General features: G+C 40.1%; 1 protein-coding gene across 1 annotated transcript in view; it reads left to right on the top strand.

The window, feature by feature from the left end:
- Nucleotides 1–13338: 13338 nt before the first annotated feature.
- Nucleotides 13339–21798, top strand: part of ccbe1 (collagen and calcium binding EGF domains 1) — a 28398-nt gene continuing 19938 nt past the window's right edge. The window contains exons 1-2 of the mRNA XM_076101683.1: nucleotides 13339–13442; nucleotides 13548–13628. Coding sequence (XP_075957798.1) covers nucleotides 13339–13442; nucleotides 13548–13628 — 185 coding nt within the window. The remainder of the gene's footprint in view (nucleotides 13443–13547; nucleotides 13629–21798) is intronic.

The raw sequence follows: 21798 nt of genomic DNA, 5'->3' as shown, positions 1-21798 counted from the left end.
ATAATCATAAAACTTATAGGCAGCTTTTACAAGTCAATTGTTAAGATATTCAGGATTATCCCGATAATGGAAATTCACCACAATCAACCCAATGAGAGCATGTTAGCATACTGATATTAGTCTCTTCTTTGTGAAGTGCTTGTTTCAGTCACACTGACGAAACATAATCATCTTTTAGATTTTTTAAATTTTAAATTGAGACTAAATTTGTTCCATTTATGTGAAGTGAAAAGATAAACTAATTAATCATCAGCGATGGTGCCTCAGGGCTTCTTTGGATGCAAAAGTGGAAACTGTGAGCTCTCGTTTCTGTGTGTTGTCATCTTGTTCACACACTGGTCCATTTATATGCACCCAAGCGTGCCATGAGGATTTACGTAGCCGACACGTTGCAGCCATTAATCGGGTATTTGCTTGTGTCTGGGAGTGGTGATAAGACTGAGGGTGAATGCCGGTGGGGATGAAACACATTGTATTTTTTTCCCTTTACAGTACATTTGTCATATTGATTCAATTGATTTACATAACTAAAAGACCAGGTGAGCTTTCTCTCTCTGTTTCGATGTGAGTTTGTTTTGTGTGTGTTTTTGTGTATTCTGTGCTCAGATGTTGCTCTGGAAAGTTTCTATTTGTCATCCTGACATTGGAGGAAAAGCTATTTCTGGATCAGTGTTTACTTTTGACTCCGTTGCAGCATCCCAGAGGTTTTATTGACGAGAGGGAAACTGTTGGGTTACTTGACATACACCACTGGCCAAACCTCAAATGACATGAACACAACAATCGCAGAGGAAAAACATCATCGATTATCATTAGACATGCGAATCATTTCACGGACGGCAGATTCTTATTTTTAAGGAGATAAACAGAGAAAATGATGTTATTTATAATATATTGTCTCATTCTTTTTGTAAACCATCTCTATTCCATATTTGCCTGACTTAAAGCCAACATACTGCACTGATTTAGTGGTTTGTTTTGTACAGATGAAATAAGGATAAAGTCTAGTTTCGACTTTACTGAGGACTGACCTCTGAGAGGACACTGCACATTTCAAATCGCTCCACTTCAATCACTGACAATCACTTTCTTCTTCTCTTTGTTGATTCTCTGCCCGACAAAGTGGTGACTATAACATGTGTAAGACTCTTAGTTCAGGTCTTCATTGTCCCTCAAGAGGAAATTCTTTTTGCAGCACGGCAGCATAAAAACACAATAAAAAAAAGAGAACGCAATGAGAAATGAAGACATTAAAAGGACCGATGCAATAGGCACGCGAAGCAGAATAGAACAAAGGCTTAGGTGATAAAAGCAAAGAAAAACAGTGAGAGCAGTTAGAAGACAAAGTGCTAAGCTGTACGGTGAACTAAGAGGCAGGTTATGGTCTATCAAAATTGATTTACTGCACATATATAACGGTTTCTAATTTTTAACTCTAACCAGATGGGAAGGGATGTTAAAGTCCTTAAAGAGAGTAATGTCTGGATTTGCTATTTAGCTTTTCGTGGTATTAGGTCGCTAGAAAACTCTGACAAAGAAGTCTGCTACTGACCAATTATTTAACTTGTTATTGTTGTCCAGTAGAATCCTTTGAATCCCCATACCAGGACACAATAAAACATAGTAACCTCTGGAGAAAACACTGGGTTCGTTGCCCTTGCAACCTCGTTGCATGTTGCCTCAATTACTTCAATCAATACTCCAATATATTGTAACACTTGTCTGAGAAGGTGGACGTGATGTTTGCGTTAAGTCAATAACTGTGTCTTTGAGAGTGTTCATCACATTACATCGGTAGATCACTGCCCACAGGCTTCAAGTATTGACTCATTCCCTTGAAGCAGATTGACAACAACTCACCTGCAAATTTAAGAAATTGCCTGATGTTGTATTAACTCGTGTAGATATTAAACAGTAGTGTGGACAGGACAGAACCCTGAGCCCAATGAGTACAGAGGTGGAGATGGGTCATTATGAAACATTGCAGGGGAAACTGAAGACCCTTGAGGTCTGTTAAGGCCTTTTAGTCCTGTAATGCTGAGTCCAGCAAGTCGCAAGTGTGCGGCAACACATACGACATATGTCCTTGGACAGAGCATGGGATTATTGATAGTGTGGTATGTATAGCTCGGAGTTTATAATGCCTCTTATCCATGTAATTAACTTATATCTAATTCGAGCAAAAGACCAACTTTGATCACTAGTGTGATTGGTCCTAATCTATCATTTCCCACCATTCTCATCTTTATAATACGCCCTTACTGTATCTGCAGTCACACACATCAATTCTTTAATTTTGTAATCCTTCAGGTTCACTTGACTTGATTGATTCCTGGATGAAGTCACATGCTGGTACATTATCACTTCTGGCTCGAGGAAGATTTTTTATTTGCCTTTTTAGCTTGAAACCTTGTTGTTGTTGTTGTGTCTCGTTTAGAATACATACAGATTTAATTTTGGCATCATTCTCTTTTTCCCTGCCGTGCAGAAAATCAGCAGTCACCGACTGGGAATCCATCCACAGGTGGATGGCAGCAAGCTGTTGCGGTGTGATTGCACAGGAAGCGGCATCAGCAGAGATTGAGCAAGTCTATTTGACACCTTAAATAGACTTTCCAGTTGATAATAGCGCTGCACAAATTCAGCCAAGACACGGGCAGGTCAAAACACAGAGCCACTTAAGTTGTCAGGCTGATGTTGCTCTGCAGGCTTCTTTCGTTTGAGCACTTAAATGCTCTATTTGGATTTTTCTCAGCACTGTTCTGTCACGCTAAAGACTGTAGGCATATTATTTGAAGCACACAACCCTGGTTGTAATTCTGACAGATATCATGCCAGGTTAATGCTACAACTACTGTGCTGTATGTTAAGTGCAATAGTGCACCAATCTATTGCCCCACAAAAAAGAGAAAAGGGGCAAACCAGGACCTAAATTCATCAGACCATAAAAAGCTAGAAAAGTTGAAGAAATCTGCATCATCTATTAAATAAGTCCATCTCTTATATGAAGTTATAATCTTTTATTTTTTGATTTTGGAATTCATTTTACAATAGATTATATATATATATATATATATATATATATATATATATATATATATTTTTTTTTTTTTTTTTTTTTTTGTTGTATTATGAATCAAGAGAACAGTTTCTAAATTCTGAGGGTTTATCACCATCATGATGTGGAAAATGCTGCACTAAGAGAAACTCCCCTCAGGCTGAATACTCTGGACCATAAACTCCTGTCCTTCATACATCAGTCATCCATAGTACCATGAAGAGAGCATGTGCCCTCAGTTCATCCTCGCCATAAGTCAACGTATGATGCCAAATTGAATTCTGATGAACAGATGAAAAGAGTTTTTTTTGCTGACCTGGTGAAAGTCATTCGTGCATTCATCTCTTAACGGCTGATTTACTGAAACACTCTGTACCGTTGCCTCAGTCAAAATCAAGGCGCGTGCTTGCAGTTTGTGCAAAATGCTGCAGTAGAGCTTTGATTTTGCACTTCTACTATGTTTCCTACCTGCAACAGTGTTTTAGTGCTATGAAGGACTGAGAAGAACAAATTCGTCCCTCATTCTGTCATGTCTCAGAGTGCGCCCCTCCCCTCTCTGTCTCGTTCTGTCATGTTCTGAATTTCAAGTTTGTCACCCCCACCATCCTCTGTCCTTGAGCCTGGCTCCCTGGTAATTTAATTAGCAGGATGAAATGTGCAGGTGCTTAAACCAATTCATATATTTCATTTCATATAGTTAACAGCCCTCCAGTTGACCGACACTCTTTGCTCATCAACTCTGTACAGGGCCTGGAACATGCACAGCCCCACATGTCTACATGGCGATGGTAGTTGCGTGTTTCCTGGCCGTCAGTGCATGTAAACAGCACATTACACATACGACAGTAGTGTCAGAGACTCATGAATTTACAAGCTGAACATGTCCTCATATATTCAATATGTTTTTGTAACCTTTCTCTCATGGTTTCAGCAGATTATTTCACCATATACTGATGCATTTGGGTTGTTGAATGACCCCTCGATGTGTAGTGAGAGAGAAAAAACACCCTACTCGCTCCAAATTCAGTTAGATCCATTTCCTGATCTCATCTCGCAGTTTTCAGCATATCACCTGAATTATTACTGTCCTATGCAGAGCACAGCAAATTATGCTACTGAAAGAAGTATTAATAAATGATAAACCAGCAGCTGTGAGCGTCAGTGTTATGCAATCACGCCCTACAAGTAATGTGTGTGTATGTCAGTGTGTTTCTGTGTGTGTGTGTGTGTGTGTGTGCGTGCACAGTATATGTGAGAGAAAGAAAGAGAGAGAGTGAGATGACCAGGTGGCTGAGGTGAGAGAGAGGGAGCGAAGTGGCCAAGACTCCAGTGACGAGGCTGCATGAGACTTATCCATATTGATGCTGTATTTACCACCGCCGCCTCCCAGCTTTGACCTGAACGCCACTGTTTGATGCATTATTTAAAAGGCTTGAGGGCTTCAACTGTTCTGAGCAATACATAGAGTATGAGAGGAGTTTGATATGCAATGCTTACAGTATATGCATGCATTTACACGCATATTTATTAGCTCGTCAACACTGGTACCCTTTCTTTACAGGTGCTCATTCAGTAGAGAGACAGAATGCCGGGAGTGCCAACGCTTACTGAAATGGCACGTATTGTACAATACAAGTATCCATGGAGAACCATGTGTGAAGTGTGAAAACCGTTTCAGAATGATGTTCATGCGCGTTGAGTAAGCAGCCAGTTAGTTAACCATGTGTCACGCTGTGTGCCTCTCTGCTAATGGTGTTGTTCATGTCTCCTCAGGAGCACAATGCATCACTGCACATCAGACTCAGAAGGTTAATTTTACTTTCGTGGCCTGTGTACAGTACACTCATTTGCACATAAACAGTTGAAGTGTAAAGGCAATGTTTGTCCTTTGCGGATGACGAAGTATCAACAGTAATTGTATGCAATCCCGAGGAGTTTAACAATGGCAATGTAAAGTGGTAGATCCAAGTCTTCGCTCCGTGACTCATAAGACTGCTTTTCGTCATTATGCTCTAGTTGTTGTAACAATCTATTAGTTGACCAGAGGTGTGCCCCAAAGCTCATTCCCTGTATTCCCTGTATGCCATGTGCATTTATAATGGCTTTGATTTCTAAATTTGCTTAATTTATTAAATTTGATTTAGTATTTATGATTTCATGTTAGTTTGCTATGGTGAAGATCAGCCCCATATAGTATATGTGTGCATATCTATGCTTATATGAATTCTTAGAGTCATATGAATTGTAAAAATGTGAATACTATTTTAGAAACAGAATGATCAGGTACGATTCAAGCGTTAAGAACATAATAAACCGCTAAAATGGGGAAAGACGGGATTTTAATGAGAGAAATCAGTGTGAGCATGAGGAAACAAGTTTGCCTTTTCATTTTCATCCCGTTTCTCATTGGGACACATTAAAGCTGCATTGGGGCCACATATCGTAACTGATCAACGTTAGCTTTCTTTCTTTTGCTTTAAATATCAGTGCATATGTGCTATGTATGCCAGAGATTATTTACAGTTTAGGTGTCCTCAAGGATGGACATTTTGCATCCCACAGTAGAGAAAGTGCTGCAGCTGACTGATGGGGAAACCTTATCAGCATGTCGCAGGGAGGTTTGTGTGTGTGTGTGTGTGTGTGTGTGTGTGTGTGTGTGTGTGTGTGTGTGTGTGTGTGTGTGTGTGTGTGTGTGTGTGTGTGTGTGTGTGTGTGTGTGTGTGTTTATGTGTCTAGATAGTATAAGAAAAGACGGTAGATCATCACAACTTTTGAATTTGGGCTGTTTGTTGCAACATATAAAAACAGCATACAGTTGTACGTATTTGATGAAAAAGGCTATGCACTTGAGGATGCTCTCTACTTGAATCCAAGCAGCTTTTGTACTGATCGTGAGCGCCCCAAGACTGTGAATAGCTGGACGGAAGCCCACAGTGTGAGACCCACAGTCATTTTGAGCTGTGGCCACCACCTACGTAGTCAGTTTGACTTTCTGTTTACTTCTCGCCCAACTGTTGCCACCGTACCGACATTTAAAATGTGACTAACCAATTATGACATTTCTAAAGGATAAATCAATTAGAATAAGAGAGCTGTGAGTACTTTTGCTGGCTGTGGCCTGTATGATTGACACCTTGAACAGTTGACATGAAATACAATTAGCTGATACAATCAGCTAATGACCTCTGAGACACGTCATTTGGACGGTGTAGCAGTAATCTGCATGAGCTGGAGGACGGAGAGTGTTTTATTAGCCCAAAGGAGACTATAAATAATGTTGGACAGAAAGACCAATATCTAATGGGGAACGATCTGACTCAGTATGTTGTAAAGTGCAAACCTGTCACAGGGTTTTGGCAGTAATTATATTATCTTTTATATTATATTATCTAATTATTGTTTGGAAGTGTTATTGACGAAATCTGCCAGTTGCTGCTGAGATTTCAAGCTTTCTATAAAAGCAGACCAGTGATGGCTTGTGGTTTTATTAACATCTCTCCTACAAACATTTGATGGAAAAAGCAGAAAATGCAAAGCATCTCAGCAGTAAAGCCTAAAAGCAAAGCTTGAATTGACATATATGTATAGTTGTTTAATCCTAAAGTAACGACTGCTAGAGTGGAAAATCGATGATGACTGTCACTGCTGAAAACTGTGTCACTATCCTGTGACAGTGAAAGGAAACAAATGGGTATGATAATGGCTTCCCGAGCTACATAGCATGTCTCGGTGTACTGGTGCATGTTGCCACAACCAGGCCATGAATTCGCTGATACCCGGGACCAATTCTGCCTAATGCTTCAGAACTAATTTAAATGATGTTGAGCCGTACAACCAGACCTGTGCTAGTCCTGATCACCACCACAGCCCAGAGGAGCTAATATCCTAAGAGTTGAGAAAAAGCAGGCCAGGAGAGATGAGTGGAAGAGGTAAAGAAAAGCATGGGAGGACATGAAGAGGATATGAGGAAGGAAGCTAATTTGTTACCATCTTAAGTAAAAGTTGTGACTGTAGAACTTTGCTTAGAAATACTATGTTTTCCTATTTTTGGGTGAAGTCTTAATGCATTATTTTAGATACCCTCTTTTTCTGCATGGGTCCAACCATGTGTTCGCTGGCTGTACGTCTCAGTGCATCCAGATCAAGACATTTACAGCACATTCTCCATGTGTAAATAAATAAACCATCCAACAGTCCTGTCACACATTTTACTGAAGGTTAAGCCAATCAGCAATGTCCACTTCACTCTTAACAGGTTTTCTAACTTGTTTTTGCTGCACACGCACGCACACACACACACACACACACACACACACACACACACACACACACACACACACACACACACCATAGTCAAAGAGGGCGGTCGAAACAGACCAATACGTTTCTTTATCAATGAGTATCTGGATCTGGGAGGAGGAAGACGAGGAAGGATGAATTCAAGGAGGGACCAAGTGGGCTGTACGTGTGTGTGTGTGTGTGTGTGTGTGTGTGTGTGTGTGTGTGTGTGTGCGTGTGTGCCTGTGTGCCTGTGTGTGCATGTGTATCAGGGGCAGTAAAACTGAGCCAGGAGATCCAGAGGAGGGAGAGACATAATGGCAGGGAGGGGCAGTGAAATGTGAGCATCCCAAGGACACTACACTGAGGTTGATTTATTGATCGCAGCACCGTTGAGGGGACATACGTATGTGACATGTACTGTAGTAGAAGTAAATGACAATCTCACCATTATTGTTACAGTTTTTTTGTGTATTAATCAACGGGAGGGGGGGGGGGGGGCTTTCAATCGGCTTAGTCCAGATTTTGATTGTTTCCACAGGGTATCTGTAAGATTGAATTTTTAGGATTATAAGAAATATAAATAAATAAAACAGCATTTTTGGATGAGTTATTAAAGATGCACTTGTGGCTAAGGACAATCATCATGTTTGTCATCTTCCTTATATCCATGCCGCACTTCTGTGTGTACGTGTATACAGCAACTGAAAAGCAAGACTTCCTGACACATCACATTACACCTTATGTGAGTCACCAGTGAACCTTTGAACAGCTGGTGCATTTGAAGGGAGAGATAGAGTCACAGTGACGCTCTCACTGACACGTCAGGAAGAAAACTCTGTATTAACCTGCTGCCACAATAGTGGAGGAGTGAGAGCCAAAGTGATGATGGCTGTGCTCGCTCTGCTTTGCTTTCCTGATTGGCTTACTTGCAAATGATTGGAAACCCTCCAAAAATGAACTAATAATGGACTTAAACAGCTTTTACTTTGGGTTTGATTGTGAATTGAAGTATCCGCCATCTTATTTTGAAATTGCATTGGGAAGGGATCTCTTCATGGTCAGTATGGAGAGGAAGAACAGTATAACAGCAACCAAACACAGTTTATTTGTGCTTGTGAATGTTGTTTTAAGACTGACTTGGAAATATGTGAACCTATCCTTTAAGACCATATGCAGACTCCACTACCTGGCCTCCACTCCATTATGTTCGATGCAGCAAAAGCATCTTAAAATAGTGCAAAAAAGATACATATTCCCATGATTTTCAAGCCCAAACAACACACCCAGCATCTCCTTTATTTTATTTTAACTTGAGCTCCCCTTTCTTCTGCTATTCTCCCATTCATTAAGCCTTTTGGTGAGTTATGAATCACATCTTTGTATCCTCCCTGACTGCATCATTGGTCTATTTCTGTTTCAACAAGCAAAATGAATAATGATCTATTGCCATGGCAGAGAGGCAGAATAGAGTAAAATATGCAACCACCAAGATTACTAAAAGTGAGAAGTCTGACCATCAAAGTTACTAAGCCACCGCTCGGTTTGAAAATTAGACAACTGGCAATATTTATTCTCTGATTGAATTAGTAATGGTTTGATGTAGCTTGCTATGGCATTATTATAACAATTAATTTAATATATATATACATAAAGAAATCATGCTGAGATTTAAGTAGATACTTAGCAAAGAGAGTGTTACAAGGTAAATATAGTATTAAGCTAAAGCATTGTAGTAAAAATAAATGACTGTAATGAACGAAACAGACAATATAGAGAGGTACTGTGAGACTGTATATTAAAGCTGCACCGACTATATAACAGCTTGCATAAAAAGCTTGTGGGAGGCAGAGTGACCTTGAGACAAAAGAAATCTCTATAAAGAGGAAGTCACAGGTTTAATTCTTGTAACAGCAAAATGTGTCCCCGTCGATGCATATTAACCTTTCAAAATGTTGAGGGATTCATTTCCAGTTGTGTCAAATGAGACTTTTTGTTCACGATGCAAACCCAGCTTGCAGGAGTACATGAATGTGTCTGTGAGGCAGCCTGTTAATATTTCTAGTGCGCTCAAACTTGCTGTGGCTCTCTCCCAGTCAGTCTGGGCATGTGCAGAGAGGCACTGCAGTGCTGCACTGTGGAAAGAGAGAAAGACAGAGAGAGAGAGAGAGGAGTTTTGACAGTGGGGTGCTCGTGCCCTGCAATATATTGTCGTTGTTATCCCATGTGTTGAGAGCATTTAGAGGATAAGAGGTGTGTGTATAGTCCACTGCTGCAGCCCCGCATTATGAAGCAACCATTAAGCACGAGAAGGTTAATGCTAATGTCAATGTCAGTGACTTTCAAGGCACTGAATAGGTTTTTCTCAGCACATACTCTCATTGGACAGCTTGTCTGCGTGCTATAACTTGTTTCTTTTCAGATTTTGTCTTGCCAAACCACCAAACCAAGTCAATTTGGTGCAATGCAACCTTTAAACCTTGGATTAGCAGTGTAGTTCTGCTCCACCTTTCTCCAGTTCAACTCAGGCCGTTACAGCCTCTTACATCTCAAGGACAGCTCCTCAATCAAGGGGAACAAGTTCCATCACAGACGCTTTTAGTCTTTCCTGTCTGTTTGTTCCCACATAAACTCTTCCAACTGTTTCCTTTCTCCCTGGATCACTTTGCTTTGCTCTGATTTAATCTATTTAATCTTTAGTCCATTTGTTCTCTTTGTGGTATGGATTCTTTCCCCGTCGAAGCAGTATGAATAAGAGTTTTACCTGTGTGGCACTGTTAACTGGGGGGGAAAAACAGTCCACCTGTGCTCCAAATCATCTTTCCTGCTGAGGAAAAACCCAGCTCAAACATACAAAACTGATGGTAATTTGGTAAACAGTGGGAACAGGAAATATATAGTGAGATAATCTCAAAATGTAAGTTTGGAATGTGGCAACTAGATGAACACAAACCGAGAGAGAGGACTGATTAAAGCAAGGATGCCAAAAGTCCCGGCAAACCAGCTTTAACTAAACTCAGAAACCAAAACAACACAATAAACGTAGTTTATTTGAAAGAGACAATAAAGTACATAAACAGACTAAAGGGTAATGCTTCCTTTGTTGTTCTGCATTGTTTTCTGGAAATTAATGACAAGGCAAAAAAGTCACAGATAATTATTTCATATCTCTAAGGCAGAGGATGTTGCCAAACATTATAGTGAGGTTATTGGCCCTGTAGATTTGATTCAGTATCAGGCTGCAACATTAATTGGCTACTTGTGCTGTTGCAGACATGATCATTCTCTGCCTCTCGGGGCTGCTGAGGCATCAAAACAGGTGGAACATAAATGGCACAGCATGTGCACCTCAGAGTCGTGACGCACCCTGGTATTTCTAAAAGCTGTCATCCATTTTGTGGGCAATGATGACGATAGTGGCGAAAGAGGGGTGGGGGTGGGATCTCTTGGTTGAAAGGGCCATCAAGTGGTGGGAAATTGAACTGCACCGTCAGGCGGTTGGTGAGCCATAGAGGCTCTGTTGTAATGAAGCAGGTGGACCACTGCTTTCCCTTGAACTGAAGTGGGCATGCTTGAGCAGGCCCTTTGAAGCAGACTCAAGGTGCTATTTTTCTGCTCAGTGATACTGTAAAAGGCACGGTTCCCTTTCAATTGGGGAAAAAAAACATGATCGTAATAGGAACTATTTTATTAGGTTTCACCTGAACAGACATTCTGACTAATGTCATATTCTGAATAAAGTTAAATCATACCTGTCTGACCTCACGGATTGAAAAGCTCCCATATAGTGGCTGTATGTGACACCGCAGTCCTCTCTTTTCACTGGGATATCCCTTACAGGCTCCTCAGTAGCCCCGCTATCCAACTCCCTGTAACGCCACACTGCATTGCTGAGAAACTGAAGACCTCTTGGGTTCTGCAGATGCCGGTGGACAGCGTTTGTGCTCAGATCGGGCCTGCTGGTAGAGGTCAGGGTCATGAGGAATTAAAGTCACCATCGTGTCATCAACTCCCTTTGAATCACTTGACCCAAAGAGTGAAGATAGTGAGGTGAGCCTGGAGCATGAAATGCATTCCTGCTGATGGCCATGGTTGACATGCTTCATGTTATATATAGTGCTGATTGGAATCCAGTGGTACTGAGTAAATGCTTAAGTGCAATTCTACTAATTAACAGTAATAACTACTGTTAATTTATTTGAGTGTTTGAATTGTATGCTTCGTCATACACTCGTGTTTTAAAGGGAAATATTGTACTTTTTATTTCCATACTTTTATCTGACAAGTACTGATTGCAGAGTTTAAAACCCAAAATGAGCATATGAATCTCAGTGCTGGTCATATATTAATACATCATTGCTGAGCCAACAGTGTAATGAACAATTGTAAAACGCTGATGAGTCTGATCTGTCTCAATATGTTTTTTTTCCACTTTTGATATAGTTTTAGGTACATTTTGTTGATAATACTTGTAATAGAGCTATTTAATGCTGTATTATTGCTCCTTTACTGAAGTAGAGGAGCTGAATACTTCTTCCATGATAAGTTCTTATTTGAATTTTACAAGTTCCTTAGTGGTCTTGGTTTAATGCTTGAGTTTTAATGTTTAGACATAATAATAAAACCCATATTTTGCCACTGGACTCCAGGCTGTAAATGTTTGTCCTGCAATCCTAGTTGATATTTTATTCTAGGTGCTCAATTAATTCACAAACTGTCTTTCAACGAGCTGCTTTGTGACGATAGCTGATATTTTGCATCATAAATCCCGAGCTTTGACACAAATACAGACATTAAACTGATTTGTTTATAGAAACTACAGAAAAGATGCCCCCTGGTTTGTGATGGAGGATTTGACTCAGTGGTCTAGGTGAATATAAGTAAATACAACACTTTCTCGTTGAATATTTAGTTCTCCTTGTTGACATAATGCTAACTTGTAAACAATTTATTCTGTGTTTGTTTAGCTGAGAAAACAAACAAGATAAAAGCCTACTATTGTTTGTTTGGACATCACATGCCAAAAACATAATTGGTTGCTTTCAAAATTATTTTTGAAATATTTGGTGGAGTTCATGTATTTAAAATGCATCAGATCCGATTCAGTAAATCTAAATTAAGTTATGAATGGGATGCTCCAGCAATTTCGTATTGCACTTTCATGAAGTTTGCTGAGACTTTTTTTTTATTGGTCAAAAATTGAAGCAACAGAGGCAGAGCTATCCTGACTTTAACTCCTCATATCAAGCTCCAAAAACATATATTAGTCTTTCATTAAACATTTCAGTAAGGATGATGACATAATCAGGGTTATCTTTTAAACTTCAGAAAGCTCCTTCAGTGGCCACAGAAGAAATGCAACTTGTGTTTTCTCATTCTGTATTTCGCTGAATTTCATGTCTGGCAAGCCCCTTTTAAATGTAAATCAATTAATGAATAATGTATGCTTACAACTTCAAATAGAGGTGCAATAAATGAATTACTTGAAATGTATTTGTGCTGATGTCTCTAATGCATTTCAATGTGTTGGTTTAATGAGCATCCACTCAAGTGTCAGACAGAATTGAATATAATTCTGTCTAATTGATGACGAACTCATCCCACTTATTAAATCCCTTATTGAGCAGTAGTTATTTCACAAACAGCCACGCGGTGGTAGCAAAGAAGCAGACGTCATGACGCACAGAGAGCGCGCTACTGAAACGTGTGTGCGCGCGTATACGCGTGTGTGCGCGTGTGCCTCAGGTGCTCATGCGCTCGCGCCTGTGTGGGGGTGAAGGATGGGGTAAGCAAGGGAAAGTTACCATTAAGCTAACGTTAGCCGCCGTAGTGACAGTTCATTCAGTTTACTACTCAGAAGCAAGAGGAGGGGGGGGGGGGAGAGTGGGAGGGTCTGTACGTTTGGGCTCCACCACTTTAGTCCCTGAAGTTGTAGCAGTGAGGTGGAGGTAATCATTACACGTGTGCATTACTGTCAGCGCCCAGGTGACTGGACCGATGAGATGACACTAACGCACCACAGGAGTCCTCTTCTGCTCGCCGTCACCTGCATGTACTTCTCGGGAGGTTTGCTGTGGTCCTACCAAGAAGAGGATGCCAGCCACGGGTAACTGTGTGACTTCTGTAACAACAAAATGACACGAGGACTCGCATGCATGAGATGAAGGGGGGGGGAAAAAATGCTAAACTTTGAAATGTTCTTGTTTCGCAGTGAAGAGTGCTCAGAGAATAACATTTCTACAACAAAGTACCCCTGTATGAAGTCGACCGGAGAAGTTACAACGTGTTACAGGTAGGAGAGATTCATGCGGTTGGATTCTGTTTGAAATTGAGTAATAATATTGTGACATTATCAAGCTGCAGTCCAGTGGGTTTTGTTCCCATGGAAGTGATTGCAAAATGTAGCTCAAACCGACTTTCTTTCATTATTCAGAGCAATAATGTTGTTTAAATGGTGCTTGTTTTAAATGTAAGTGCAAACTCGTATGCACTTTGTGTAACATTGCATGGAAACGTTGTGTTGCCTGAGGCTGCTTATAGCTTTAAAAGAAAAATGAGCAGGCTGTTAAACATCCTCTAGTGTTCCTCCTGACGATGCATGTGATTTATTTATTTTCAATGAATCTACTGTCAGTCGTATGTTTATGTGAGTTGTAAAATGTCTGCTTCCTGCAGTCTCTCACGACAGATATTACAAAACTCCATGAACCTTTTTAGATATTATATCATGAAGTGGAAATCAAGGGATTTCTGGGGAGACGTGGGTAGATCTTCCTCTTAATCATCTCTTTGTGAATTTAAGTGATCATAGCAATCTAAAATATCCACAAGCCTCCGGATTGGACTGTTATACTCTTGACACTGGCTTTAATTATTGCAGTTCAGATACTGTGGACACAGCGTCCACTCGCAGCAAAACTCCTGTCAGATGCTACGGATTAAGTTGTTAGAACCTAATCTGTCTTCATTGCGAGGGGCCACCTCACGGACATAATGAAAAAACTGAAAGAAGTCAAAATAATCAAGTCAAATATTCAAACATCTTCCCTAGATGCCAATTCGTTCATTTTGGTATAGAATAGGTTTAGTTTACAACAAAAAAGTTTGACAAAACAAGTTCATTTGGGAACTCCTTTCAAACATTTTGTCAATCATCTTGATTCATAGCAAATCTGTTTCTGTACGTCCTTATCTGGGAGTGTATCGAGAACTAAAGTAACGCCAGATCGTTGAACGTCTCCTCCGAGAAGCCTTTCCAAATGTAGACTTTGAAAGGTTTCATCTCTGCGTCACGTGACAAAACTGCTGGGCGTTGTACCAGCACTCAGTGACATCCTGTTTGATCCTCAAATCCCAAACACATTCTTAACATAATTATGTTGGTTTGTGGTTATTGGCTGCGGCCACAGTTGTTTCCCCACAATGTTTATTTAAGGAAGGAAAAAAAGTGTTTCAGCTAAGAAGCCTAGATATTGTGCCCTGGGTGCATTTGAGTTCACCTGCACGGAGTGAGCCGATGACTGCCCATCAGCCCTCGAAGGGTTAATAAAGAAGTCTTCTTGTAGTGCCAAAGATTCAGATTAATGACCTCAATTTGATAAGATGAATGCGGATTTTTGCGTCACTCACCACTGCAATTGCGCCTTGGCGTGACTGAGATGTAGTTCAAAGAGAACCAAGCGTGATTTAAGTTGGCAAGACTCTGTTGCCAAAGAAAAATATGGCAGTCATTAGGCTCTCTCTAGAGTATCAGTGTGTCGGCACATCCCGGAACATTCAGTCACTGTCTTTTTTGTTGTTTTTTAACACCGTCATATTATTAATGTAAAAGTTGTTGCTTGTACACACGGGTGTGCTATAGCAGTTTGATGGCCAGAAGGCCACGGGACACGCGTTTTTATTTTACTTTGTATACTTCAGCTTTAGTTTTATCTTATCCGTAGAACTGCAGACGTCAGATTAGCTTCAGTTTGCATACTGATCTTCATCCTGGATTTTTTTTTTGTCTTATTTGGTAATTTGTTGCATTTGACGATGCAGTTTTCCCCAGTTTGTAAAATGAATAGAAACACTGTACATTACAGACAGAGAAAATCAATGCCACTCTCATATCTATAACCCCCTGTAACAACAACAATGCTGAACTTTATTTTTCATACAAAACATACATAATGTTGAAGAGCTTGTGAGAGACACTGTCATGTAATGGTAGTGCAGTAGACAAAACAACAACGTACAAATACTGAACTACGAGGACACAAACAGCTTCGTCATATTTCACAAAGTAAATGGGATGAAACGAGTTCTCATTTGGGGTAAACTGCGAAGGTAATTTTCAGTGCATTGGCAAATAAAGGCCCCCGCATTTTTATAATAATCTTCAAAGAGCCCTTCAATGCATATCAGATTTCTTCAAGAACACAGCAAGTTTTGGTTTTCACATTTAGTTTTTTGGACGAAATAAACAAAGAAGATGTAAGCCGTAAATTAATGAGCTTTAGAGGTGGATTTTGTTGCGCTCGGACTGAGCCAGGCTAGCTGTTAACCCCTGTTTTTAAGTGTTTATGATAAGCAAAAATAATCAGCTGCTGGCATCATATCGAACAGAAGAATTTGAGAGTGCCATCGCTCTTCTCATCTAACTCTCTGCAAGAAAGCAAACGAGCGTATTTAGAGCCATTGAAATTAAAGTCTTCTGTGTAGGTCTAGTGGAGAGGAGAGGGTTTTAAACAGTCCCCCTTTGACTGCGGCATTCCACCGTGTGCACAGTTAAACATTCATCGTTGGGGCGTTCATCATATTGTGAAACGACTTCAGAGGAGACACCATGAGCACATGTCACAGTGCAAGAGAAGTACCAGGGCCTCGGCCCGACAGTGCAGGCACATTCTTCTCTCAAGGATTCAGTACCTTCAAGCTTTAATATAAATGCTTATATTTGTAGTTTTACAAGGTGTAGGGTTAAATATGCTTGGCTCAAAATAGGATGTGAGAGGTTGTGCAGAGTTTTTTTTTTTTTGTTCCAGAAGTTGCACTTAAATCATGACTGCCGTTGGGTTGCAGCACAAATGCTTTACTAAAGGCCAAAAAGTGTTTGATTAAAATGATAAGGTGTGTGCTGTTTGTTCCAATATGGCAGCAACTTTAGTGTGAGGCGGCGGTCACTACTGTTGCTTTTTTCAATGTACCTCCATTGACAGCAGTAGTATTAAAATCTTTATTAGGTTGTCTTTTTTTGTTGTTGTTGTTGTTGTTTGTTAGCCTAGCCGTTGTGGTCATCATTGGTCATGTGACTCGTTCTCTTTATCCTCAGTGTATTCTTTCCAAACCACAGTTGTTGCTGCTGAAACCGATCACTTCCTGTGTCCTCGTGTCACACAAAGCAAGATTACCGACTCAGCTGGACAAATGCGCTGAGCATAACCCAGAGGAGGTCTTTATTTGAGTCCATGTTGCAGATTTGAGGGCCTTCCAGGTTTTACTCAGCAGTTATCCAGCTAACTTCATAATCCTGCTCTGTGAGACGGACCCCCCCCGGGGAAAACATACCTGAGGGCGGCTGTTAGCAAACAGCACATTTTTGAGCTTTCGTGAGCTACTTAAAGCTGATTCACTTTATCAGTCGGCAGCAGAAAGTGACAGATATTTATGAAAGGTTACGCACTAAAGATTGATTGTTTTTATGCTGTTCAATCGAACATAGTAATTGTAGTTTACTCAGAATGTCCACGTTTCTTCAGCTGCTGAGATTAAGTATCGTATGACATCTCTGACAATCCACGATGAGAGCCAGATCCAATGTGTTAACTATCATAGCGGGTAGAGGCACATTAATAATCTTTGTTTATAACTTCTCTTAGGTGACAAGAGGGTACATGAAACCGTGATTACATTGGCTTGATTTATTGTGCAGAGGATGTCGGCCTTACCTACCCTCTAAAGGAAATGCTTCTCTGGAAAATAAGCAGAACACAGTGAGAGTGAGTCTTTCCACTCCACAGCTGTAACAGTTACACGTAATTCATGTGTGGCATTTGTAATTGTTGCTTTGTTATTTTTCCAAATAATTCTGGTGGTACTAAGCGTTTCGCTGCGTTCTCTCCCCCCCTCGTCCTCTGCTCCCGTCCTCCTCTGCTCTGGAATTCAGGGGAAACTGGTTCACGCAGTATGGAAACGGCAGATAACATTTCTTCAGCTCCCCCCCCCTGTGAGACGTGATAGTCATGATACTTCTCCTGCACTTGGCTGATCCAAACAGCATTGTTTGTGTCTCGTGAACTTCCCCGTCAATTCATTCCAATGAAATGCATTGGAATCTTTTCGGAGGTATTTGATTTCGTGTCTTGAATTTTTTTTGTGTGTAAAAAAAGAAATTGGGTTGATTTTCCGTTGAGTAGTTGATTTATATTTTGATTCCCAGACAGTCTGATTGTTCAACTTGGCTACAAAGCTTCAAGTCTCTCTTGTTTCCTTAGTTTTCAAATCTGGTTTTCGCATCAAATTTTAAAATGTGTTCTACACCTTGGAATAATCCTCTCAGCTGGACTGTTTTTCCTTCTCCCAATTCAAATAGCTTTCAACAAGAGAAATACCCTTGTGAGTTTTCTGCTGCCATGTTGTCATCCCTCCAGTGATCATAGCTGGAGGAGTTCAGAAGACCACAGTTAGTCATGTTTTCTCCTTTTGGGCTGCTACATTTATGATACTACTCTAAATATTCCTCTTTAAAAAGTAGAATGAGTGTAGATTTTATGGACAATAAACAGGTACTGTAGCATCTTTCAGGAGAACATGTAACTCAGTTAAGCCCCAAATGTTATAATGTTACGTATGTATAGTTTGGAGTCCTTTTTAAAAAAATCGTTGTCAATCTTAAATTTCTGCTCATACTGAGGTTGCTGATACAATTACACATAAACTGGTACAGTATGATTAGTCACTAAGCACAGAGAATATTCCAGAATGGAAGCATGAAAACTGATGATTGCCCTTGAGGGGGATGGAAAAAATAAGGTAATTTAAAATGACTCTCAGGCGTTTGATGTCTCTTTTATTTCTTACAAATCCAATTATCAGCTACCTCGTGTGCTGCTGGATATGCGTCAGAGAACCAGTTAGTAGACTCGATAAGTATACTTGTCTTGTCTTGTCTTCTTGTTTGTACAGGATAAAAAAGAGCAGCACAGTTCATGTCAAAAGATTTTGGCAGATAACTCTCAAGCAAAACAGCAAACCTATAATGCACTAACTGTTATTCTGTTGTAAACAATGTTTTAATGGTTTAAGTGCTTCCAAACACACAGAGGCTAAGTGCCAAAGCAGGAATAGTTCAGATTTATTGAAACCAAATCTGGAATAACGAACAAAAACATGTTTCAATGTGAAACTGAAAATAATTTTTTAGGAATGACAACATTATGAGCTATTGCAGTTTAGAAGACCGAAATGCATCATAATCATGTAAATAAGCTGTCTGAGGAAGGAGCATGGAATAAGGCCAAGCTGTTTCTCAACAGGCCTTTTGAGTTTACTGGAATTAACCTCAGTAGATGCAGAATGAGATAACACCACTGGAAATCATGCCAATCAAAAATGCCTGAAATGATATACAGTTCCTGGCACTGTTCCCCAGCATTGTGATCTCTGATTACTACGGAGTAATCAGAGAAAAGGTTAGAGTGAAAACTGCTGCTATAATCTACACAATAAAGTCTATTTATTAAAGGCAGTAAACTCTTATTGCTATTCTTGCTGAATCTTTGTGCTAAATAACCGACACAAATGACAAGATGGGATTGATGTATCCCGTGTCCCAAGGCCCTGAAATGATACATAATGTCCTGTCAAAGAAAAGACATCAACATGTGTTTTCTATCACTCTTCAGAAAGAGAATGTGTAGCCTGTCGACTGCAGACTGCTGTATTACAGAGGCTGCACTGTGGATTCAAAGAGCTGACATGAGCATTTGGTATCGCTCTGCACAGTTGAACGTTAAGAAGATCTAAATGGCGCACAGGAGGAGGTCAGCTGTCTGATTAAGCTGATGATCCTAGTCTGTCTGATATAAAACACATTACAAAATGCAATTAAATACTCTATTGTTACTTTAATATTATTATTTTCTTTGATTGACTCACAGACATGTCCGTAACTTTACCCTTAGTGTCGACCAGGTGCAAAGTCTGATAACGGTGCTTTATGTCTGTGATGGACAAATTCTCCCAGATGGAGAGCAGAATAAATTGAGCATAGAGTCAGTGTGGGGGGGGGTAAATCTTCACATTTTCTATTTCAACAAGTCCCCAAAATATGTTGCAATTGCGCTCCAGAACAACACATGTGCGTAATAAGTGTTTTCTGATCTGGTGCCATTTTCGGCAGGACAACAGCATTCGTCTGCGCCTTCCAAAAATCATTACCTTTTTTTTTTTAGACCTGGAGTTGGATTTGGTTTAGAAATGAAAACAACTTGAATAGAGTTAAGGCAACAGCATGGTTTGGATTAAAATGACTACATTGTTAAGTTTGGGTACCGTCGTCTTGTTCAAAGTCGAGGAATGACCGCTGTTGTTGTTGTTGTTAAAAAAAACACAATTTACTGTCTGTAGGAAATGGGAAACACTCTGTGGTCTCCTGTAGCGAAGTGTTTTGTTGACCCACTTGGGCAAGACTCGTAATTGATACTCGGGCCGACAGAGGGTTTTGTCTTTTGGTTTCGGGACAACTTCTGAAATAACTGATACTGTGATATTTCTTGGGAAGACGGTGTCCCTTTTTCCAGCATATCACGTTCTTTTAAAAGGAGTGGGTGATCCTGTGGTCTATGTACAGGCTGTATGAAAGCCCTCTAATAACCACCAAGTCCAGGGTGTATGTGCTTGTAAAACAAGCCTTCTTTAAAGCCACTAATTGGGTTTTAAATAATTTCAAGTCTTCTGCTCCACACAGGAAATAACTTGGCTTGTGCCAGTTGTTGCCTACAGGGGGGAAATGTAACAACCGGGTTATTGTGTACACTACTTGATTGTTTGGTTATTATTTCTCATTCACACGTTTGATTTATTGTGTGCCCGTGTGCTCATGTCCCACTTTAGTAGATACCCTGCACAGGTGAGGTTAGTTGCACCTGCGTGTGCAGCTCTGGGCCTATAGACCTCATTTGAAATGCATCATTATTCAGAAACAGGCCTTGCTTATTATTATTTTATTTTCCTTTTTAACAAAACATGGTGCAGTTCATATTTTGTACTGACATCATAACATGATTATCTGTCATGTGTCAAAGAGCACATACGCTGGAGCCAGCCATTGTTGTGTGTCACTTTAATGGTGTCACACTTTGCACCATATCATGAATAATAATGTTATAGACGTCGAGCCAATTGGTCGTGAGTCATTTCTGCAGGTCCTGTCATTAATTAACTGTGGTTTTTCAAGTCTGACATACATTCGTCTTTCATCTTTGAGCCTGTAAGGAGTGATATTTTGCGAAACATTAAAAGCATATAGTTATTGTTTCATTTTAGATGAGATGTAAACGAGCTGTTTTAAGTGGTGATATTCCCTATAAGGGAAAGGATGAATCCCCTTCCTGTTCCCTAACAACACTGAGGAAGATGTGAAGTGTAGGTTATCATAGTGGGAGCAGGGGAGGACGTGTTGGTGTTAAGGAGCATTCCTTAGTGACGGACGTACAGCACCAGCAGCAGCAAACATCCTCTCTATCTCCTCTCTTATTTCTCTGCTGCATTGCACTTCATGAGTTAAAGTGGTGTGATGGATAAACAGGTGTTCATAAATGTGCTATTGGATTCACTAATTCATATTTATTTGACCATTAAAAACACCCGGACAACTAATATAATCCCACATCGTTACATTTCTCACTTACAAATAAGACATTTCTTTGCCTTCTTTCTTTCTTCATATCTTTGTGTAATTTTTCTTTCTTTCATTATAATTGGAAAGGAATATGCGTTTCTAATTATTGAAACGTATCATTTAAACATTTTCAGTATTACTGTCGGAGTGATTTGGTTCCTTTGTATTTTACCATCTGTTTTCATTTGAAAGAAGAAACTAATCTGAAACGTGCCTTTACTGGAAAGCCCATGACTTTGAGAGCTCTTACTTTATAATGTCTCCTAAAGAGTTGTTTAATCCGGATAGTTTGACAACTGTTGTTTTGGATGGTTTTTGACCTGTTGCCCAGAGTACACATTCTTCAGCACTATACAGTAGTGAACCAGTACTGTGGAGGACAGGCTGTAAAGGGAGACGGATGTTCTCATGGACAGGGTGTGGGGTCAGCTCGCTGGAAATCTACTGTACAAGGAAATGAGGACTAAATGTGAAAATAAATTACTTTATATCAAATGTATATATAACTACCGGGCATCCATTTGGCCTCTTTGCACCTATAGTGTAATTCTGAATCAGAGTAATTTCATATGGCAAAAGT

Source organism: Anarhichas minor, unplaced genomic scaffold (assembly GCF_050575085.1).
Source record: "Anarhichas minor isolate MPS153535 unplaced genomic scaffold, ASM5057508v1 ptg000002l, whole genome shotgun sequence".
Classification (NCBI taxonomy): domain Eukaryota; kingdom Metazoa; phylum Chordata; class Actinopteri; order Perciformes; family Anarhichadidae; genus Anarhichas; species Anarhichas minor.
This window is presented reverse-complemented; position numbering and strand designations above follow the sequence as displayed.